At 41.7% G+C, this 25,378-nt stretch overlaps 1 protein-coding gene across 1 annotated transcript in view; it reads right to left on the bottom strand.

The window, feature by feature from the left end:
* LOC103382523 (thyrotropin-releasing hormone-degrading ectoenzyme) overlaps positions 1-25,378 on the bottom strand; it is a 108,877-nt gene that overhangs the window by 65,496 nt on the left and 18,003 nt on the right. The window contains exon 5 of the mRNA XM_025058171.1: positions 14,995-15,121. Coding sequence (XP_024913939.1) covers positions 14,995-15,121 — 127 coding nt within the window. The remainder of the gene's footprint in view (positions 1-14,994; positions 15,122-25,378) is intronic.

Raw genomic sequence — 25,378 nt, 5'->3', positions numbered from 1 at the left:
CCCCCGAAACTTCCTGCGGGTGGTAAGTCGGTACCAAATGCTCTAACCAGGTTTTTTTTTTATTTCAACAATATTTGTAACATAAATTAATATCAGTAAATTCCAGAAACTTTTATCGACTCGTTATGGCGTAGTTACATCTGTACAGTCTTCCATTTACAACCGGCCCTTTAAGGGGAACTGTATTGCTGACGTTGCCCCCTGGTGACAATGAGTTGAAGAATTTCGTCAACAACTATGTTTGATTTTTGTTTTTTTGTCTTTTTCAAAAGTTTTTCCAAAGTGTTTCAAAGAAGTAAAACCACATTTTTCAAAGTGTTTCAAAGAAGTAAAACCACAGAATATATTTGAATTTTAAATATCTGTGTGTGTCAACATTAGGTGTATGTATAGAACAAGTAATATGAATGGGCGTATTGTCAGTATGAAAAGTCAAGCCATATATTTCCTAATAAAGCCTCTGCTCTATGCCCTGTATATACAGTAGAGAGGACAGTGTGTACAAGGAAGTCCAGGTACTTTTAGGACTTTTGGTCCCACAAAACCCTGTAACAGACTGGAGGCACAGTGTTTTTATAATCTCAGCTCACATGTACTGCAGTGGAACCAAAGACAAATCGACAAGAACCGCACAGTTCCTGGTGCTCAAAGTCGGTCGAGGTTTTGTAGCAGGGACGTGACTTTTGGTTTGGGGTTTTTTTTTTTCTGTCTGCAGCTGTGTTTATGTCTCTGTTTGTTTGTGTTTTGAAGAAAACTGTCGCAAAGCACTTTGTAAGTGTGAAACTGAGGAACTGGAACTGTTTCAGCTGCCGCTGCTGACGGAGAGAATTTTAATTTCACCGTGTAGAGGAGAGAACAGAGGAGGTGGAGGAGGAGATGCTGCCATGGCAACAGATGCTGGGTCAGTGAGCTGGTGTTGGGGGGCAGAGAACCTCTCCTCTGTGTGGGTGTGTGTGAGAGGTGGAGGGGAGGCCAAGGTTTTATATAAGAAAAGTTTGTTGTAAAAAAAAAAAAGCAGAACAGTATGAAAACATTTTCAACAGTTCGGGAATAACTTATGGTTATTATAGCTTGTAGAAAATATAAACGTTGCCCTTTGATGACACATGGAAGTTAACAGTAGCTTTCCGGCAATCAGCAGAAGCTGTGTTGGAGATACGCGGCGCACTGTGGTCCCGAGATGTCACGAGAATTCAGCCTTTATGTTTAAGAATCGCAGTGAATTATCGTGGGTATAGACCGTGATTAGCCTCTCCTAAAGTTCTGCTTGGCTTCGACACCGTATTCCTATCGCAGGTTTATTTTAGAACCATCCTTAAACATGCAACAAAAAATCTGCAATTTCGGAATGACGACATCATAATCATGTAGACTTGGCGGTTTGCGCCTGTTGTCAAGCTGCACTGCTCCTCAAACGGGCATGTAGCTAGCTAGCTAGCGCAAAACCGACAGTTTTCTGACGGTGCTGAAAACAGGTTTGTTCATAATTTTCTCATAATTATTAAATAGTAATGGGATGGCATGTCAGGTATAAACATTTTGCAGATATCCGATATGTCGATATTGTCCAAACACTTTTTTGATTCCGATATCAACCGATGGCGATATCAACCGATGCCGATATAGCGGCGGCTGTGGTGGCCTATTGGTTAAGGAAGTTACGTGCCGCCTGCTAATTAAGGTAATAATAATTCAAAACTGACCTCACTACTGCCTTCTACTGGTGGCACTATGGGTTGTTATGGCAAGAACATCACTAGTTACATCCGATCTTTTCAAGTGTGATTTCAAATATTCCAGAGCTAAAAACTGATGGAACTCTTTTGAGTTCTTGTTGAAACTGTTATCCAGCGGAATGTGAAATGTAGTTTATATTCTTTTGAATAAAAAGTTTCACAAAGGGGAGAATATATTAATTAAAGGGAGCGATGGCCATTATTGTTAGACATGTCTAATCTGTCTCTATTTAAACCTTAATGTCGTCTTAATGCGTCGGTGCTTCTGAAAATTACGACACTGACAAAGACAGAATAAAAAAATGAAATTAGCAGAGAATTTAAATTTTCACCAGAGAAAACCGAGGACAGGACTCTCTCCCTTTTTTTTTTTTGCCACCGTACAGGAGTGTAATGTCGCTAATTGGAGCTTTTTAGGACAAAGTGAAGGCAGAGTGTGAAGCTGAAACAGCTAATTTACTGTCACTCCGAGATAAGGCGAGAAACGCACACGCATACATACATCAACACCGTCGGATCGGTGTGTGTTTTAGCGCGCTGCCCCGGCTGCCGTTAGCGTGGGCGAGCACCGACTCAAACCAGCGGTGTGGAAAATAATTAAAATAAAGGTACGAGAAAGAGAAGTGTGCGAAGTTTAAACAGAAACCGATCAAAATGTTGTTTCAGTCTGTTCCACAGACAACAGTTCAACCGAGGGAACTCTAATCGATAGCGGTATCGACAGATGATCTGAGAAGGTCCTGGTGCGTCTGCGCTAACGAGGGCGGGGTTTTCTAAGCCGAGGATGGAAACGCGGCCCTGCTCTGCAGCCGTGAAGTGTGTCAAGTTTTCAAACCTCAGCAAAACGGAGGAGAGGAAACGAGGGGGAGAACCTTCGGAGTGTGGATGTCAGATAACGAGCTGAGGAGCAGACGCTCCTTCTACAGCGGTTTTTACGGCAGATAATCAGGGTGTGTGAAGTAGCAAAGGTTTTATAGGTTTTTCTGCCAACCTCACCCCAATTATCTGAGCTAAGATTCAGCGGCGTCTCACACTTGACACCGAAACGACAAACTGACTTGCAGCTGGAATCAAACCCTTGACCCTGCTGTCAGGGAAAAAGCTCCTCTCACCCGATGACTCCTTACTAGAAAAGAGTTGTTTAAATGGTACTCGCTGAACGTCATAGAAAAAAAAAAAATACTTGCACCTTAAAACCCTGCATAAGCATCGGTGGTTCAGTGGTAGAATTCTCACCTGCCACGTGGGCAGGTTCAATTCCTGGCCAATGTATATTTGTTTCCCTAATTTCCCAAAGGGATTTACAAAGTTCTGATCTTTCAATATATCTACACATCTTAAGGTTTTCCAGATTTTCATTTTTCAAAAAGCAATTTTGTTTTTCTTCTGCATCAAGCCAAGTCGACCATGTGGGACAGACGGTCCTAATTAACGTTTGTCTTCCCACGATCTACAGCTGAGGAGTTTTTGGCACCGTGTGAACTGTTCTTTCTAGCACTTCGGAAAAAAAACTGATACAGTAGTCCCTAGCTATTTCGCGGTTCATCTTTCGCGGATTCACGACTTTGCGGGTTTTTGAAAACTGTATATATAAAATACACTGCATCCCGATTTGGATCTGCAAGAGATGTCACAGGAATGGGACGACGATATGGTTCGATCGGTGCAAGGTTGCAACAAAATCGACGACGTCATGACTGCCTACAAGCTACTCTTCGACTGGAAAAAGAAGCAGCGGAAGCAACTGCTGATCAACACCTTCGTAAACCGTGGAAGAGGTGCCCCAAGAAATGACACCAACCTCTGAAGAGACGTAAAATCAATCATCGGCTGCGCAGTAAAAGTCATCATCACATGATGAGGAACATCATCATTTTACTGCGCAAAAATATGGTGCCACCACTTTGCGGAAATTCAGTTCTATCTACCACAATAAATGGGACCACTGTATGTGTATGTATATATACATATATATATACATACATATATATATATATATATATGTATATATATATATAGACACATATATACATATATACATACATATATACATATATATATACATACATATATATATATATATATATACACACATACATATATATATATATATATATGTATGTATATATATATGTATATATGTATATATATATACATATGTATATATATATACATATGTATATATATATACATATATACATATATATACACACTCACATAACACACTCACATAACATATGTATTTATGTTTATATACATGTATATATATTTATATGCATGTATACATATATACAAACACATATATACATGTATATATTTATAGATATTTTTATATATAGATATTTTATGTATATTTATATATTTATGTGTATGTATGTATACATATACATACATATATACAGAAAATGCAGCTCGTCTCAGTTGCATAAGTTCCTTCGTTTCTGCCTCTTTCCGAAACTGCTGTGACTAATCTGCTGTGACACAGAGAGACGGTGGTCTTCAGCTGTTCATCCATCCTGCTCCCACCCCAAATAGCTTTCCTCCACCAGGGTCAGGAGTAGAAATTGTTGCTTAAAGACTGCGGGAGTAGATAAAAGTGATACAAATCTTCATCTTCCTGTTCAGTCACCGGCTTTGGTTCAGACGCAATCCTGAAACACCCGGGGAGTGGACCTTTTAAAGGACGGTAAATCTTTAGAGCAGCAGCATCTGATAAGGAACTCATTGTTCGGAAACTCCATTAAGTCTCAACCAGAGCAACGGATTCTGCGGGGATAAATTATTATTTTCTTAAAGACAATAGTGAAGCTAATGGCTGCACATAATTCTTGACGTTGATTGGAAAATGCTCCATCAGTGATCATCAGTAATCGGCAGTAGAGAAGATTTATCTGGGTTTAATGGTCTGAAGCAGATGGTTTTCAGTCCCTGCTGTTTTCTGCTCAATTACAGCTTTTCTGGGTCAAACGGGAACGTGCAGGTTTAAAGACATTATCTGGGTGTCTACAGTAAATAAACAACTGGGAGGATGACCTCCATGAGCAGCGAGGACGCTGGAGGACGTGAAAGGTTAGCTTTTTTTAATAGTACCTGACCTAAAGAACATTGAATTAATCCTGTCGTGTTACTTTTCTTGAGCAAAGAAATGGCTTGACATATCAAATCATTTCCACACATAAAAGCTAACAGCTAAAAGACGAGTTCCCAATTCTATCCCATCTTAGAATCACCAAAAAATTGCATTAAGTTCGCCTAATGGAGTAATCCAAAGCCAGTTGAAATGCAGCTGAAAACATAACAGAAACAACTAACCGCCTAATGGATAAATGTACGTGTAAAGATTATTTCAGTTTGCGAAAAGATAGCTACGCAGATGAAGACAAGGGTGTTGCTCAGGGTGTCAGACAAGGCTTTTTATCATCGTAGTCTAACACCTTGTAAGTCAAGGAACAGATGCTTATTAAGTGACATTCTGTAAAAAAAAAAAAAAAAAAAAAAGACAATGGCAAAACTGTGGATTTACTAACCAATATAATAGACTTTTCTATTCAATATCAATATTTACCACAGGAGCCAGGTATGTGTCCGTTGATAAAACACCGAGCCAATCAGTCATAAATGACTCCACTTACCAATCATTACAAAAGCGGAGTAAATGTGCGGAGTAAACGAATGTGAGTCCGTTTGAAATCCATGCGCAGCTTGTTACGAGAAAAAATGAGCCTAAAAGCGAGGGCGAGACGATCAAATTTACTGGGTTGAATTGAACTGACGCTGGGAGCTTTTTATTCCCCCATAAATGACTGGCTTTTAGAGAGGAAGAAGATGGCGGCCTAGAGAGTTGTTGACTTTTCGCAGCTCCGCAACATCACACCACCACACTGATAAATTGTACATAATTCCACTCAATTCAAAACGCACCACAAGTCGTACAAGTATGGCTGAATATATTGACAAATCTTGAGATGTGCGGGTTATTCGTTTACAAGACGACACAGAGAGACAGAGGTATGTTTTGATTGTACTGGATTCGACCCACTTGACATCTAATCCAGCCCGTATGTGTGACCCCTCAACCAAACTGACCCCCTTGGTTTAACCACTTCTTTAATTGTGGCACTCTCCCAACTTCGTTAAAGTGCTAATGTTTATCAGATTCTTAAAAAGGGAAATGTCGTAAGGAACGTGCCTCGTACAGGGCAATTTCGCAACTAAACAAACATCAGCTCTGTTTGCCTGGATGGCGGGGTTGTACGTGTCGGATTAGGGTGGTGGTGTTTTACATGTTTTTGACCGACTGTAAAGCACGTCGACGCTAACAACATATTAGCATGTTAGCTTCCGGCAAATCGGTCGACTGCAAACCTGGCAAAACGCACGCTGACCAGTCGATCAGTTCGTCTCGACTGAGGCGGCGGCGGCAGACAAACAACTCCTGTGAAGGAACTTCACTCATTGTTCTCTATGATCTTCCGTCGGAAAGACGTGTTTTTTTTTCATAATGAAGCATATGAAGCGAACAACTGGAAGAGACGTCAAACTTTAGCGAGCAGCTGACTGGCCTTCAGCTGTGTGTGTGGGTCTAAATTTGTGAGTTTCTTTGAAGGTTTGTGTTTCTGTTTAATCCATCTGTTGTTCCGTGTCACCCGAAGGCAACAGCGTGACAGAGAGGACAAAAGACGGAAAGAGATAAAGAGGAAAGAGATGAACAAGTAATGGTGTGTGTGTGTGTGTGTGCGCCCGTATGTGTGTGTGTGTGTTGGACCTCAGGCAGTGTGGTCTGTGGGTCTCTGTGGATCCCAGATGGAGCCAGAACAGAGCGCATTAGTCCACTCGCTGTGTTGTTTGATGCGCACACACAGTCTCTGTCTCTCTCTCTCTCTCTCTCTTCAGTGTAATCCTGTTGACAGTCAGATCACCTGAGCTCTCTCTCTCTCTCTCTCTCTCTCTTGCTCGGCCGCTGCTGCTGAAGATTTCTGCTTCAGTGAAACAGTCGAATTAAATTCCTCAGAAGCCCAGAGAGCCTCAATGTTCATGTAACTTTTTTCCTTTTATCCCTTCTTGGGTTTGAAGTCAAATTCGAGCACTTTTAAGCACTTACAAGACCCATTTGAAGCTTATCCAGTTTGAACTCCAGTTTTCGGGTGTCCGTACAGGAAATCAAAGACAAAAGGAGCTGCTGGTTTTCTCTGTGGACTTGTGTGGGAAAGTGCGTGACTTCCGATTTCCGCACTTTTCCTGTAGAGGTTTCAGAAGTAAGAACTAATTGAAAACACACCAGGATCGTTCTGAAATTCATTAAAATTAGTATTGCGTAATCCTAATCTGTGAAACCTGACGTCCCTAGATTTTATTCTGGAAAATGTGATTGCAGTATGACGAAGTTGGATGCACAGACGGACGTCCGCAGGCTCGTCTCCCAGGCCTGGTCACATGGTCTGAACAGTTCGGAAGTTGTTCTTTTGTCATGTCGTGTGTTTTCATTCAACTGTAAGAAACAGTTCTTTTCTGTCCCTTTAAATCGGTGCCACAGCTCGTCATTTCTGTGCCTCTCTCTGGGGAACTGGATGCCCTACATGACAACAGATGGAGCCCGAGGCTGTTAAACCACACACTGCCAGACACACATGAGCACAAACACACATACGGGAACATGTGCAGATGCAGTTAGCGCTGAACAGCAGATCATTCTGAGTTTAGATCTGGCTTAACATCAGCGTGCAGTACAACACACATGATCCACAAATAATCCAATGGTGAATTGGCAGACAATCACAAAGACACACACACCCACACACACACACACGCAGCTTGAACTATTACCGTACACTTAAAACATTTTTTTGCTTGTATTTCAGTCAAGCGTCATGTTTTTCAAACATCATGACTACAGATGGTTGATACATTTTTTCCATGTCCAATACCGATACCGCAACTTGGAGTATCTGCCGATTCCGATAACAATCCGATACCTTCTTTTGACCTCCAGCATGCCACGGGCTGCTGCTGCTGAAGCGACAGTGTCTCCGTTTACAGCATGTCACGTGCTAAGCCAGAGGTTCCCAAACCGGGGGGCACGTTCCCTAAGTGGGACTGAGTGCCATTGCAGGGATCATGTGATCATGCTAATGGAAGGAATGAATGAAACGTAACGCGGCATATCTGCGATCCTGAAATTTTGACTAATATTTGACCAATACCAATCCTGTGTATCGCATCGGGCCATCCCTACAAATGACCAAGCAACAACATAGAAAAAGGACAACTTCATTTGTCATTGGAGATGAACATACAAAGAAATTTGGCCTTTGCATCCAACTCATCCAGGGGGAGCACTTTTAGCTCTTTTAGAACCACAGAAGAAGACCATGAAAGATTTCCCTGGCTCAGACTCCATTTCACTAACCGACAAAAAGAAGAAGTCAAAAGATTACCCTCAGACTCCATTTCACTAACCGACAAACAAACAAACAAACAAACATTATTTTATGCAAAACAAACAAACAACCAATCACCCAAACTAACCAGTTAACAGTTCATCTTCCAATTAAATTTCCGTCCATTTAACAATTACTATTATTTCATTCAACTAACAACCGATCGACCATCCAACTAACTGACTTATAATATGAATGTACATGTAAACAACATCCATCCATCCATCCTCCAATCACCCATCGTTCCGTTCTTCCATCAATGTGAGACTCAGTGATGATGAAACACAGAAGAAACCACTGCATCGACTCCATAAAAGGTTATTTTTCTAAAATGTTAAGATAAAAAAAAAAAAGTCCAAAGCTAAAATAATTCAAGAAGAAAAAATCTCACGGTTCATCAAATGTAAGTGATTTTTTTGTCTGGGTAAATCAATGTTGTTGTTTGTGAAATCGTTGTGACGTGAACCATGAACCACCTCCAGTCCAGACCGTCAACAAACAAAGCCGTGATTTAGAACCATCAGGAGATGAAGAGTCTGAGTCATCTTCTCACTTCTCACCTTGACGGAACTTTCTTGAGCAACGTGGCACTATAGAACCCAGACTTGTTTTAAACTAATTTATAGATTCATTTCGAAGGTGTTAATTTTTTAATAGTATTGACGCAGCCCGTCCTCCAAGCCCAGGAGATCCCGAGGCTTTGGTCCAAAAGCTGCCTGAAGAAAAACATCCCTCTCTCTTTGATTTATCTCTGAAATTAGAAGTGATTCTCAGAAATGAGACGCTAATAAACGCTCGGAAGATTAAAACACTTTATTTCTATGCAGTCGATCCTCACGGGAGGTTTTCCAGCCTTGGGTTCCCCGTGGAGTTTCTTGATCACCGTTTATGCTTTAACGCACGTGTGTCAAACTCCTCAGATTCTCGAGAGCTTAAAAAGCATTTGGTAAAGTCCATGCAGCAGAGTTTCTTAACCTAAGAAATTACAAGGTTTTTTTTTTTCTCGAATGAATAATAATTAATTGCAGAAACATGTATTAGTCTGTTATGAAGTAGTTACATCCATACAGGCGGTCCCTGACCTGACTGGTCAGTCAGTACAACCAGTTACTACAGACCAGTACTAAGATGCTGAGCATTGAAGGATCATAAAAATTTTTAAAAATAAAACATATTTTAGACTTCTATTCTGTTTGTATCAACAGCGTTGGATACAACTGGGGTTTTTTTGGAATGAAGTAAATTAGTAATTAGGTATATTTTTTTCCACTGTGTTGCACTGCTGTCCGCTACCAAATGACCTATGGACTGGGCGGTCCGCTACCAAATGACCTATGGACTGGTATTGACCCACGGACCGGGGGTTGGGCAGCCCTGATCTATACAGTCTTCATTTTACAACGTGCTTCATTTTACATTGGGGCTGAACGTACAGTACTCTGTGGAGCGTTACTCATCCGTGAATTCATGTGTAAGATGACGAAAATGACACGGCAGCCCCGTTGAATCTCCATCTGGATAACAGATGCTTTAATTGGTTGTTTTGTTGCGAAGTATTTTTCCAGGGCATTTCTATCTCTCTCTCTCTCTCTCTCTCACACACAAACACACGGTTTGATGCCAGTGGTTTGGAGCCGCTGTGTTCTCATCCTGCTGTGTTTACATTTGTTCGGTGAACCCAGCTTGGTGGAGCTTCCATGCTGGAGAATTGGTCTCATGTCTGGCCCCAGCATCAACACTTTAAGGCTATTAAATAATTACACGTGACAAAATTATCTCCGCACTCCTTCACCTCTTACATTTGCTAATTTTAGCCATTTCCGAACAAAATTCTGACAGCAATCGTTCAATGTTTGAAGCTTGTTCTGTGGGAAGGTTTTTCATTTCAGGCGGTGAACAGACAAGACGTAAAAAAAAATATTGTACCTGAAGAGGGTTACAATATCTTGTTCATGTATTTATCTAATTTTTAGACATACATTTCCACCAGAAAACCTTGAACTGACTATCCAAACTATTTCCGTCAATAGATAAAAAAGCGGTTATTTCTTTTAACTCACTGCTGTCTCCTGTGGTCAGTCTGTGTCACTGCGGTAATTCTGAACAAAGTATTTCAAATGATTAATCACAAAATATTACATGTGACTACTGTGAAATAAATGGAATTGGTTACACGGTGGAGCTCATTTTGGGATATTTAACGTTCATAAACTTTTATTGGCTTAATTGTCTGATTATTGAATGTTTGTGCTGCAATATTTCTTTTATTTTTGAGGGGGTTTTTTTTGCGAGGAAAGGTAGATTTGACGGAATGCTTTGGGGTTTTATGTTGTTGTCAAACAACATGTCAGTCAAAACATTCAACCAGGAAAAACATGTCAGTCAAAACATTCAACCAGGTAAAAAAAAATGTCAAATTTCTTACAGACGTACTAAAATATATCCTTCAGCTGAAAAGTGGAGAATTTACTCTCCTTCCTGTTGAGTGTTAGGTTTCAGGGGTTTATCTTTTACATCTACTGCAAAGAAACGATTCTCCGAATTGGGCTTCGTGTTCAGTAAATACGCTTCACAATATTTTACAACTTCTTGCAGTACAGAACTTACAGTTAACTTTGTTTGGTGTTGTTGATGTGTCTGTAAAGCTAAAGGTGCAATTCCTGCCACGGCCATCAGAGTTTGTTGAGCAGCGGTGGTTTCAACAGTAATTGTAGAATGTAGGCTTTCAGTTCTGTACATTAAGCCGAGGTGGCCTGTTGCTAATTGCATTGCAGCCACTAGACCATTGGCCCAGCATTGGGGCGAAACACAATAATCGCCTGCCTGTTACTGATGATGCAACCGGAATAATAAACCCCCTACAACAGACAAGGAGCTCCACCTCTATATCACTAAGATCATCTGAGGTTATTAGGGTGTGGTACGGTATGGTACGGTACAGTACGGTATGGTACGGTATGGTACGGTACGGTACGGTACGGTATGGTATGGTACGGTACGGTTGTATGGTATGGTATGGTACGGTACGGTTGTATGGTATGGTATGGTACGGTACGGTACGGTATGGTATGGTACGGTACAGTATGGTATGGTATGGTATGGTATGGTATAGTATGGTATGGTATGGTATGGTATGGTACGGTTCGGTACGGTTGTATGGTATGGTACGGTATGGTACGATACGGTACGGTTGTATGGTACGATACGGTATGGTATGGTATGGTATGGTATGGTATGGTATGGTATGGTATGGTATGGTATGGTATGGTATGGTATGGTATGGTATGGTATGGTATGGTATGGTATGGTATGGTACGGTACGGTATGGTATACAGCTTAACAATGTAGTTAGCTCACATTAGCCTGGTCATTTGGATAGTCGCTCTCATGCCAAAATCTCATCCCTAATTCTTTCTTCTTTCTCCTTTTTTTTTTAAATTCCACAGTTGCTCACATACTTTGACGACACACACAAGTCAGAACTGGCCAGTTCCTGAATCACGCAGGTTCATGGTTCCATGAAGGTCTCAGGTTAACTAGTCCTCTGCTGGCTGCTTGGAGCAGAAGACAGCCGACTCAGCAGGTCTTAATTGTTTGTTTTTTTATATCAACTTCATTACAGTCAATGAATCTAAGCATAAATATTGCAATAAACAAGTTGTTAAAGCAAGTGGTGTTGATATTTTCATAGTACAGTATTGACTGTTGTACTTTTGTTTGTTTGGTTGTGTTAAAATCAGACGCAGTACTGTAAAGAACGGTGAACTGTTTTTTTCTTTTTTTTTTTCTTTTTGCTGTTGCTTTCGGATTATATGTATATCCAAAATATTAAAATGCCCCAAAACTAGACAGAGAAAAACTAATTTTAAATAAATGCATTTTCAAATAATAACAAAAGCTGTTTTTGGTTAATTCTCAGATAAAGTTTAAATATGTCATTAGGAAAAATAAGCTGTGTGTGTGTTTTTCTTCCACGCCTAAAATGATTAACCTGGATAGACCCCAGGCTTGTTTTTTTTTTTTTGCTTTCCTCATTTTTTTTCCAATCCTACCTCAAAGACTCAAACGAACCAGATGACTTCAGTTCATGACTCTAAATTCCCCAAGGCCATAAAATGAGCCGAGTTTACCACAAATACTAGCAGCAAGTACTACAACCACAATACACACTGTAGATGACAGTAAATCACCAAAAAACAGCACCACCAAACTATTTACACACTTTCTTTATACAGTACAGCGTGTGTACCACGTTACTGCAAATGATTGAATTTTGGGTAAAACAGCGCGATTGACTGCAATGAAAATACTGCAAATAATTACATTTTAAACGTGTTGCCCAGCAACGCTGTAAGAACTAGAACTCAACTGCAACAACAATCCTTTCAAAGTAAAAGTGGTTTCACCCTCCCGACTCCTAACTTCTGGCCCATTATCGCGGCTAATATCTGCCAAAAGGTCAGGGAGACAGGAAGTAAATGTCAAATCTAATCTGAGCGGATGAAAAAAAAAAACACAGAAAAGCTTTGAGTGAGGGAGGATTTCTTATGTGATGGATGAGTTTGGACAGGAAGGAAGCGTCTGACAGGTGCAGTATGGACCCAGAGTGATCACATTAGAGGGAGGCCTGTGGATAAGGAAGAGGAAATTCACCGAGGTGACGAGGGGCTAATCGATTGTGGCAGGAGAGAAATGTAAAACACAAACAATTACACAGGGCGAAGGGAGGAGAGAGATGAAATTTGATCACTCTGACATGATTCATTAACCCGACCAGAGGCGATGGGAGGCGAAAGACCGTGGTTTTACCGAGGAGCAGACGGTGGGAAAGGAAAACATCCGCCAGGTTTCTCCGTGTTACTAGCTGAAGTATGTGACACTGCGGCCTTAAATGACTGTTGTTCTTCATGCTTAGGAGGGAAAACACAAACGGAGAAGAGACAGCTGTGATCGTCACAGTCACATTTATCACACTTTGACAACGTCGCTGTGGAGATACGTCCTAGGTCTCTGAGGAGGAGAGGAGAGGAGAGGAGAGGAGAGGACGTAAGGGTAGAGGTGAGGAGAGGAGAGGAGAGGACGTAAGGGCAGAGGTGAGGAGAGGAGAAGAGAAGAGAGAAGAGGAGAGGAGAGGAGAGGGGGGGAGGGGAGAGGAGAGGGGAGGAGAGGAGAGAAGAAAAGAGAAGGGGAGAGGAGAGGGAAGGAAAGGAGAGGAGAGGAGGGGAAAGGAGAGGAGAGGAGGGGAGAAGAGAGGAGAGGAGAGGAGTGGGGAGGAGGGGAGGGGAGGGGAGGGGAGGGGGGGGGGGGGGGGGGGAGGAGAGGAGAGAAGATGAGAGGAGAGGAGAGGAGAAGAGAGAAGAGGAGAGGAGAGGAGAGGGGGGGAGGGGAGAGGAGATGGGAGGAGAGGACGTAAGGGTAGAGGTGAGGAGAGGAGAGGAGAGGACGTAAGGGTAGAGGTGAGGAGAGGAGAGGAGAGGGGAGGAGAGGGGGGGAGAGGAGATGAGAGGAGAGGACGTAAGGGTAGAGGTGAGGAGAGGAGAGGAGTGGGGAGGAGGGGAGGGGAGAGGAGAGGAGGGGAGGGGAGATGAGATGAGAGGAGAGGAGAGGAGATGGGAGGAGAGGAGAGGAGAGGTGAGGAGAGGAGAAGAGAAGAGAGGAGAGGAGAGGAGAGGGGAAGGGAGGCGAGGAGAGGGGAAGGGAGGAGCGGAGAGGGGAAGGGAGGAGAGGAGAGGAGAGGTGAGGAGAGGAGAGGAGAGGAGTTAATCTGTTTCAGACGGAGCTGATCTCTTTCAGGCTCTCAAACAGTGAAGGTGTGAATGTGGGTCATTTATCTGGGAGAGCGGTTTCACTGAAGCCGCAGTGAAATAAATACAGGTTACAGGAGACGATGGTGAAGGTGGAGACCAGTCCATTCATTCACCGAAGACGGACAGTCGCTCATTCATGAACTCATCAGCTGTCTGCGTGTCCATTTATCCTCCACTGGCCCACACTGTGGTTGTCTCATCCATCCATCCATCCATCTCTTTATCAATCCATTTATCATCAATCACCCCATGACTATTTGTCGTTTCCTCTATTCCTATTTACCACTCCTCGTCCTCGTCATTCAACCATCCGTCATTGACCTGTAGCCAGTCCTTCACGTGTCCATTTTTCCTCCGCATCTACTCGATCCATCAATTGATTTATTTATATCCAATTTTTTGTCCTTTATTCAATTTCCTGATTTAACCATTCATCTTTACTTAAAAAATAAATGAAAATTGCCTCATTAAGTCAATCAATTTCCTCATCTATTATTCACCTTTTCCTTTTTACACACGTTTTTTCATATACTGAAGTAATTTTGCTTTTTCTTTTCAGCACCACTTCGGCTGATTTACACGTCACCTTCATCTGAACCCTGAACACAAAGAAGTGTGTGTTTTCTCCTTCACTCTGTTCAGAGAACCATCCTGTCAAAAAAAAAAAAAAAACTTCAAAGCTACAGAAACTGTGGCCTTTTTTTATATGAACAAAATAGCCGTGATGGAATAAGGTTCAAATCCCAAACCTCATCGTGCTGTACGACCTCCTGACGGACGGAGAAATAAGAGTCCTCCACTAAAACGCCAAAATATAGCATCATACCAAGGACAAAGACCAGGCCTGGGGCGGAAACCTCTTATTCTTATGGTAATGAAAAAACGTCCAACTGTCTATTTTCTACCGACCTGACTGTACAGCTGCAGGAAAGGAACCGGCGAGGGTACGGAAAATAACCTTCACAGGAAAAGAACCAAGGCATCAAAGGAAGAGTGGCAGGTTAGCAGTCTTACCTAGCTTGGGCAGCGAATACTGGACTTTAAAGTAGTCCTGGTAAAACCCCAGGAGTCTCCTGGTGATGTGCAGGGCGTAGTCTCCAGCACCGCTGGAAATGGCATCTGGCCGAGCGTAGAGACGGATCTGGGGAGAAAGAGAACGACAAGTTTCAGTTTGGAAGAGTCCAATTAGAGGGAGATGATCGACGACATGCCAATCTGTGATCGGCTCCTTTTCCTAACACCAAAGTCTGTAAAGGAAATCAGTGATTCCAGCTCAGAAGAACAGGAACAGGAACAGGAACGGCTGCTGCTACGCTGAAGTAAACCTTTAGAATCTTAAATTTATTTAAAGTTCATCATGGAGGTATAAATGAGTCAAAAACTGTTGTTTCTCACGAATGCTAGGTTTGTACTATTTGGCATTCTTGGACAAAGCAAAAACTGGACACACATGAAAATATTATACAGGAGGTCCTCGGTTTACAACGGTCCTCGACCTACAGCGTTTCATGGTTACGTCACCTTGTCCCATGCAATGTATTAAGTCTTGAGCCTTCTATCATTTCGACATACGGTGTTAAAACCCCCCAACCGGTTTGCACACAAACTAGCGATAGCGTGGAGTGGATGAATACGTCGTCCAGCAGCGATGTACGCGGAAGACAGTCGCCGGATGTACATCATACATCGAAATGCGCTACCTTCGCTTTCCCTTAATTACGTGGCCCAGACATCAGTCAGACTCCTCTAATGTATTCATGTGCTAGATTGTGATGTTAGCACTGTGTTAGCATAGGTGAGTGAAAAAAATCAGCAAAAATCCAATTACGTCGCACCGTGGGAACGTGACTCCGACATAGGTCGAGGACCCCCTCTGAATTCCCTAAATTCTCAAAAGCCAGTCAAGCAGCTCCTCCAATGGCCGTTAAGGAGAAGACAACCTTCAGACACTTCTCTAATGGCTTCAATTTCCAGACAAGGAGAGCAGTGTTTTATGAGAAGTCAGTGGATAAAAACCGGGGCACGTTGAAATGAATTGGACTTTAAACCTGTTTGCAGGGTCTCCAGCTGTAAAATTAAACTGTTTTCATTTTCTCCGTCACTTCCTCGCTGGCACCATTAAAGCAAACCCTTTATATTTGGGATGCAGCTGGAGCAGAACCTGATTTACTGTGGTGTTGTTCCTGCTCCGTGTTTTACAACAGACAGAAAAAAAAGAAAAGGAGTTTATTAGAACAGAGGTAAAAGTTTTGAGGGTGACATTAGGCCAGTCTGTGAATACGTGTGTGTGTGTGTATATGTTTATATATGTTTATATATACTGTATATATATGTATTATACGAGTCGTACACGTTGTTTTTATCGTTGTTCTTTGTGTCTGCCGTTGATACGAGACGCTGATATTGATCCTGCATTAGAGGAAATCCAATAAAAGTGAAGAGCTCATTTAGGAATTGAACCCGCGGCCCTCGTCATGGAGCAGAGTCTTGTGGGTAATAAAGTCCCTACATTGGTTCAGAAGGTGATTACAGCAGGCATTTTATAAGGAAAGACAGGTCCAGTCAGGATCTCGGATTCTTCTCAGACCTTCTCAAACTTTAGCCGTTCTCTCAAGGTTTATACGACCTTTTCCAGGTCTGACTCAAGCACTCACCAAGGTCATTTCTGAAGGAAAGCAAAGTGTGCTCTCCTTTTTTTTGTCTAGTCCAAATGACCAGCTAATGCTTTTGTCATTCACCAAATCACAGATGCTGTGAAGAAATTGCGAGAAAGGGCTAAGGTTCAAGTGTCTTGTAGAACAGGGGTCCACAACCCCAGGTCCGTGGACCGGTACTGGTCCGTATGCCATTTGTTACCGGGCCACAGTTGGACATGAATGAAAAATGTACTTCATTTTTTACTAATTTACTTCATTCAAAGAGAATCTGCTTCAAAATAATGTCATCCAGAAACCGATGCTAACAGAATAAAGATGTTTTATTTTGAGAATATAACGATCGTCCAACAATCACAGGGGTGTTACTGGTCCTCAGTAAAGGCCAGTACCGGTCTTTGGTTATATTAAAAAAATAATAAAAATAAAAAGTTGGGGACCACTGGACTAGTCCCCCCTAGAATAAAACTTAAAGTTCTGGTTAAAACCAGTGTCACTCTCACACTGCTGCTGATGTTGACCAAGGACATCAACGCTGATGAACACAGGTTAGCACAAAAGATGACTCCTCACCACAGGCTTGGGACCCCCCTCCCCCCCCTCTCCTAATATTCCCACTTCTCCTCCTCTTTCTCGCCCTCTTCCTTTTTCCCTTCCTCTTCTCCATTTCTCCATTCTCTCCTCTTTCTGCTTCGTTTTTCAATACTAGAAAATGTGCAACTTTTTCGAATTCCTTCTGCTCTCATTCACCGCATTCTCGTCCCCGTCCTCCACGGTCGGCAGAACTAATCTCTCCGCTAACGCGCGTGCGCACGTGACGGAGCGCGTATGTGCTTAGAGAGAAGAAGGTTTTATTGAAAACCTGCTGCTTGGACTGAATGAGTGTGAGGGAGTGTGTGTGTGTGTGTGAGAGAGAGAGAAAGAGAGGGAGAGTGAGCTGCTGAATTAAGAGTCGTCTCAGGGGGATTCTTCAAACACCTGCAGTCATGTTCCCCCACGTGAGAGAGAGAGTGTGTGTGTGTGTGTGTGTGTTTGTGTAAGTCATACCCAGGTATTAGCATATAAACATTCGCCGGTGTCCCTCCGCCGCTGCTGTATCCAAATTGAAAACATCACAGAAGTTGAAGTTTTACTGCCGCAGACTTTCTGGATTAAAATTGAGAAACCTGCGACTTTCCATAGATAAAAATGTGAGCGGACGTTTGGGATTAATAGTTTGTGCCATCCAGTGGGAGGATGTGACATTTGTAAACTTCCTTTTTCATTAAAAATGCACCAGCGAAGCCTCTGGGCTTTAAAACACAAGTTTATGTTGCAGCAGTGTTTTTTTTTGGTTTTTTGTTTGTTTTTTTTTACCTCAAATAATAAACCTGACCCACTTGGAAAGGAATATAGTAGGTTTTCAACCCTGGGGTTGCAACCCCCACATTGGGTCGCCTGGTATTCAGATGGGGTCACCTGAAATGTCTGGTAATGACAAATACATTTATTACTATAAACACCAAATATATTCTTAAACAACTGGATTCTTTCACTTCCATGAATATAAATGCAGTTCAAACAAATGGCAGCGTAAAAAAATCTGAGCTGGTGATTCTTGATTGATTGAGTTCCCGCACTTCAACCTGTCTAAACACAAACATGCGGCCAGTAGAAAACAAAATGGAAATGTTTCTTCGCCCGCCTAGCACCGTAACGGCAGTACCAAGAGGAATGCAGAAACAGATACCAGAAAGACAGAGAAAGAATGACTAAAGTTTACGAGCGTCGCTGAAAGCAACACAGAGAACACATTTGCAATGAGCAACGAGCCAAAAAAGGTTGAGAAAACACTGTGCTAATTCAATGTAGGATCAGTCCTGCTGTAAAGTTTCAGTATTTTGACGCGCAGGTCACAGATCGATGCCCGTTTCAAACGAATCAGAAAGCACCGACAAACAGTTGGTTTGTGATTGATGATTAACCAGGAAGGCTGAGAATTTGGTCGAAACCAAAAGTGATACGACTGTCCCATCATTTGTGCCATATAGATAGATAGAACTTTATGAGACCCTCAGGAGTTCCCTTCAGGAAACCTAGGGGATGAAGAAGAGGACAGAAGAACCAGGAAAGTGAGTTCCTGTTGCAGCAGGACTTCAGACTTCAGTGAGGTTTTAATGAGGTTTTCAGGGTCAACTGAAAAAGCGCAAAAAAAAAAAAAGTCTTGCTAATAAAACTGTCATCAATTTTGACCGTATTTACAGTATATTAGTGATGTGAAAAACCGGAGCATTTCCTAGATGCAGAACGTTGCACGTCCGTTTATTTTAAACGTTTTTAAAGACTTACTGTAGCTGCTGTAATTTATTTATGGATTTGAATATATACCAGGCAGGCACATTAACATCGAAACATTAAGATCCCATAATATACCGAGGAGCTGCGCTGCCTCACGGGAGCCTCTTTTTCCTGCAGGATCCAGTGATTTAGTGTCAGCAGAGAAGGGAAATCCACTGTTAAATGAGTGGAACAGCAGTAAATGTCACATTAACATCCCATAATAATAATATAATGCCTTGTAATGTTAAGATCCTCGGGGTCACATGATAAAAGGTCACTGCGACGTTTGAGTTTTAATGCAGCGGCAATCACTTAGACTGACCGTCAAAGCGCAGCTTAAAGAGCTAGGAGCAGCAAAGGATGATGGGAACTGTAGTTTAACAAAAACAGAACATATTTTACATCATTGCTGAGGACGCTAGGAGCCAGAAATTAATCTCCAATGTAATAATTTACCGCAATGACGCTGCCTACCAACAACTCTGTTTATTTTGAATTCATTTAAACTCGATTCTGGAGGAAATTGCAAATGATGAGGTCAGCGCTAAAAAATGACATCTTCTTTTAGCAAGCTAGTGCCTAACCTTGAACATTACGCTAACAGGTCTTGAGATAAGAGAGAACTCACCATTGTATGAACTAACTGTTGTGATGTGCTGGTTTCCTAAATGGACCTTCCAACTGTTGTATTGACCTAAAGGTTTTTTTTGGCTCGTCTTGTAACCGCTGACACAAGCTTATAGTTGTCCGGGGTCGCTACACGACCGCAATGGCAGAAGGCGCTAGCTTTTTGTATAGCCAGTGACCGCAACTGTTTAATTGCACAGCTGTTTAGTGCAATATTGTATTTAAACAAAGTAAAGTGGGTTGTCAAAGTCTTTGTCTGAAAAATAGTCTTAAAAAGAGGAGTCGTCGTCTTATAATCACGGGTGTCCTAATTGTGGTTCTTTTGAGAAACTTTTTAGAACAACTAGTGAAGCTTTCACAGTAACATTTCACCTTGACTTTCCTGAATGTCACCTAACTTTTGTTGTCTGGGATCTATTTATTCCTAAATCACAGTATTACACCTCCTTCTAAAAAAAGAAAATCATAGTGTGAGATTTTACAGTTTACCTCATGTCACAATATGCCGACGACACCCTGCTATTTCTGTCAAACTGACAAAGTCTGAGAAATCACAAAATTTCATTTTTCCCACATCTCTATCTTCCTTTCTATCATCTTCCTCCTCTTCTTGTTTCCCACTTCCTTCTCTTCGTATCCTTGTTATCTCTGCTCTCGTCCGTGACATCGCTCACTGCGTTCTGATGCTCCGACTGTCGCCCTTGGATGATGGATGTGGTGATGGATGCTTGGATGCCATGGCAATTTGATGGATGGTTTAACAGCTGATAAGAGTGCCTCGAGGTGCTTCCACACACACACACGCACACACACACACACACACACACACACTTTGCTACTGTACATGCGCTCAGCTTCAAGATCATGGGGCCGCAGATGCTAACGCTACTCGCTCTTTTGCAAACTCAGGTGACCTATTGCCACCTATCTGTCCGACCCCGTCATCGCTTTCGCTGACGACACCATTGTGATGGAGTGAAATGAGCTCCTGCAGGAGCAAGGATAACACACCGTTTGTCAATGTCAACAAGACAAAGGGAGATGATTTCTGATCTTTAGAGAAGCGAAGTCGCAGGACGACGGGGGGGTTGAGGAAAAGTTCGGCTTCTGTGGAGATAAATGGCTTCTTGCAGTGATAACAATGAGTCTGAGTGAGGCGCTACATCAGTCACAAGGCCTGATGTCCTTCCTGATGCAAACAACGACATTTATCCAGGCGTAGAGCTAGCAGCAGAGGCTAGGTGTTGTTTCCAAGACACTTTCCCACTTGGCAGCCTTAGTTTTAAAAATGTTTTCAACATTTTGAAATACATTTCAAGACCTTGTTCTATGAAAGTGAATTCACTGTGACACAGCACAGCACTGCTGAAGCGCCCAGGGAGCAGTGTGTGGGGACGGTGCTGTGCTCTGGGCTCCTCAGTGGTGACTTGGCAGCTGCTGGACTCGAACCTGAAACCTTCAGGACTGAGTTAACATTAACCTTAGGGCTGTAAGTATCTTTTTACAAGTTTTGTCCAAATTACTGGATGGACGAATGGATGGATGGATGAACAGAGGGATGGATGGATGAACAGATGGATGGACGGACGGACAATGGACGAATGAATGGATGGAAGGATGGATGACTCCATGGAAGGATGAATGGATGGACAGATGGATGGATGAACAGATGAGTGGATGAATGGATGGATGAGTGGATGAACAGATGGATGATGGATGATGGAAGGATGGATTAGTGGGTGGATGAATGGATGGATGGATGAACAGATGGATGGATGGACGGACAATGGACGAATGAATGGATGGAAGGATGGATGACTCCATGGAAGGATGAATGGATGGACAGATGGGTGGATGAACAGATGAGTGGATGAATGGATGGATGAGTGGATGAACAGATGGATGATGGATGATGGAAGGATGGATGAGTGGGTGGATGAATGGTTGGATGAATGAATGAATGGATGGATGAGTGGATGGATAGATGATGGATGAACAGCTGGATGGATGGATGATGGACAATGGAAGGATGGATGAGTGGGTGGATGAATGGATGAATGGATGAATGGATGGATGATGGATGGATGATGGGTGACGGATGATTGGGTGGATGAATGGACGGACAGATGGAAAATACCACCTTTTCATTGACTGCAGCTGCTGTTAGAGAGGAAAAACCTTTTAAATGAAATAACATTCATACTTTTCAGTTGCTGCCTATAAAATATGCTAATGACTACTGTGTTGTTGATTACATTCTATGCTCGTTACCATGACCTTCAAATCATTACCATCGCCCACTGGGTAAAATAGGTCGGTCATAAGTTATAATCAAGCTTCGCTGCTGCGGATGTGGATCCGTCGTGCGAGGATTTCTTTTTTATTTTCAAACCCAAAATTTGACTCTTTATGTTTTTTGTAATTTATCAGTGAAATTATCGTTGACGTGTAAACTTGCGGCAGTGCAGCTCTGTCTTGTCAAACAAACAGACTCCGTACATGTGGCCGTGCACATGCATGAGTGGAGCGCTGTCGAGCACTTGAGTGTATGAAGAGCGCGAGTCCTGCCACGGAGACTCTCAGGGTGATGGATGTCTCTGCTGCTGCAGGAAACTGATGAGGGTGTCGTGTGAGGGAGACACTCGTATGACTGCTACATCGTAATACACACATGTACACAGTACGCAATGGTGTATGTATGAATATTATATATATTTCTTGTCTTTATATATATACATATATAAAATAGATGGATCATATATTTTATATATGTATATATACATATATAAAATATATTCATATATGTATATATTTGATATATATTTGTATGTATATTTACATGTAATATATATATTTTGTATATATATATTATATATTTTGTGAGTATTTATATGTGTATATATACACATATAAATACTCACAAAATATATAATATATATATACAAAATATATATATTACATGTAAATATACATACAAATATATATCAAATATATACATATATGTATATATACACACAAAAATATATACATACAGTATATACCGTATATATGCACACAAAATATATAAAATATATTCATATATGTATATATACACACAAAAATATATACATACAGTATATACCGTATATATGCACACCAAATATATAAAATATATTCATATATGTATATATACATATATAAAATAGTTGGATCTCATATATTTTAAAGACAGCGAGACAGAGAGAGAGAGAGAGAGAGCTGATTTCTGTGAATCTTTCCTTCCTGTTAATTTCCCGCTCCCTCTTTGTTCTGCCGCTCGTTGCTGTGCGTGCAGCTGATTTGGTTTTAGCTTAAAAAACACTACACTTCATTGGCTTTAATGTTGTTTTTGTTTGTTCTGATCCGCTCCGCTCTTTATCTGCTTCACATTAAACACATCTACATCAGTTCAGAGTAAACATTACCTTCATTTCCTTCAACAGAAAAAAAGTTTATTGTCAGGAAAGTGTTTTTTTGTTTGTTTGTTTTTTTACTGTCCATTAACAGCTGCTTAATAAAAGACCGCGAAGTTAAAGCCACTGGATAAACACCGAGTGGAAGAGTTTCATGTAATACAATACAGAGCATTTTCTGCTTTAATAATGTAAATTACAGCGTGTGGAATAGCCCGTAATTGAATCTGTGGTTGGTTTGCCGACGCTAATTTCTGCTGCGACTGTTGTCGGTGTCAGTGTTGTCAGTTACTGTGTTTTGATTAGCGATGTTATAATTCAGTTGCAGGCTGTGGATATTCACCAGTACTGTTATATTAAAAGACACAGCTCCCTTTAATTTACATCAGTATAATCTGTGAACCGTCTGTTGTTACACAGTACATTATCAGTACTGAGTACTGCATCTCTGACTATCAGCTCACACACACTGATAAACTGCAGATGTTAACGCGTAATCCACACCAATTTCCAGATATCTCCACATTTTGTCACTAAAACTTTGCATTCTGACCCACTGATATCATCACAAACTGTACAGCCGTAAATATATTTTAGTCCCAATATTATTTTAATACATCCACCTCATCAGCCTCGGTGTCGCTCTATCTCCCGCCACCTCTTCTCTTACTCCATTAATCTCTGTGTCCTATTTCACGACATCCATTAAACGGAGTGTGAAAATAAATAAAGCAGGTTCGCATAAAGTTGAGTAAAGTCATTAATGTTTTTGCGGCAGGTTTTGGAGTCAAAACATTTAAAAAAAAAACAACTCATATAACAAGAGGTTCTTCAAGTCCACGGGGAACTTCCTGTTTAAATAAGATCATATTCAAATAAACAATTTTTAACTATTTGGAGTGTTTCTTCAATATTTACAAAAAAAAAAATGTTCTGGAAGCAGACAGATTAAAATCAATGGTTTTTTTTTTTTTTCTGGAAACAAAAGCGACAGCAGCACCATCTGAGCACCAGCACTCCCCAGTGACAGGACACGGAAACTGCCGTCAGCAAATCATCCTGACGCGGCGCGGCCAACGGGAGGCGTTCGATCGGCGAGCAGCCAATGGAGCGACTTTATTAAAGACACGGCGACATTAATGTCCTGGTGCTTACAGGGCGACGAGGTCCAGGCGATAAACTACAGCCAGTGTGTACGTCTGTGTGCCAGTGTCTGTGTGCGGTGATAAAGTAAGGTGTCAGCCAGCGCAGTGCGTCTCAGTGATGTGGTTTTAATAGTTTACTGCTTTAAGGCTCCCAGGAATAAGATGTATCACACACACAATCACACACACTACACTTGTTATGGAGGGGATGGATTCACTGTTGCTCCGACGCCCGCGTCTGACCTGCGTAGCGTCGGAAATCGCTGCAAGCAATCAGAGGGTGAACACTGCTTTATGACTCCAACTACACTCGTTGCTATGATCCAAAACCAAAAAGTTTTCAAACTGCTCGTGTCACAAAAAACAAACGTAGCCTTCGGGCCTCTGCTGCCTCCTGTGGTCGGTTTGTGTAATTCAGTTAAAAAAGAAATTATTTTACGCAGTAAGAAAGTAAGAAAACACACGAACAACTGTGGTGTTCCTTTAAAACAGCCGATTAGAACAGGCGTGAGCAAACATTTGGACCCGCGGGCTTCAGTGGATCCTAAATTTGAGAGGGCGGGCGGGTGAGGAGCAGATAGATGGGCGTTCTCCATTTATCTGGAGCGAGTAACTAAAATAAATGACATGTAAATGACGTGAATAAATGCTGAGATGGAACGAAGTGATTCATAAACTCATTAATACATTTCCTGGGAGTGAGATTTTAAGATATTAATAATTCTATTTTACATCACACTTTGTAAAGCGGATCAGATCGTTTTCCTTCTTCGAGGACCAACCATCATAAATGCAATGAATCCAGTGAAATGGACGTTAGTTTTTCATAACAAAGCGGCAGACGGGCTCAGCAGCTGCTTTTCAGGCTTGTTTTTTAATTTTATTTATTTATTTATTTTTTGACTCACTGCACAAATCAGTGAAAATAAATCAAGAACAAGTGATAACATGCAGGAGGGGGGAAAAAAAAAATCTTGATGGATTGTGAGTTGAAACAGATTGTAGATGAAGTGTGGAAGATGGTTCTGGATGAAGAGTAGCTGAAGAGGAGATATAATTGTGTTTTCAGAAAAAAAAAAAAAAAAAGGACGTGAGCAGCAGATGAAAGAGATGAAGAAGCAGCATCTGCATCTTCGCGACGGTACAAAGTTGAGACGTTCGCTGCTACGGCGCTGTTGTCTCCATGAAGTCCTCTTTCCAGCCTGGGGGCAGTGCAAGCGTC

The sequence above is a fragment of the Cynoglossus semilaevis genome, chromosome 8 (assembly GCF_000523025.1).
Source record: "Cynoglossus semilaevis isolate Cse_v1.0 chromosome 8, Cse_v1.0, whole genome shotgun sequence".
NCBI lineage: Eukaryota > Metazoa > Chordata > Actinopteri > Pleuronectiformes > Cynoglossidae > Cynoglossus > Cynoglossus semilaevis.
The sequence above is the reverse complement of the archived record's forward strand: the minus strand, read 5'-3'. Positions and strand labels throughout refer to the sequence as shown.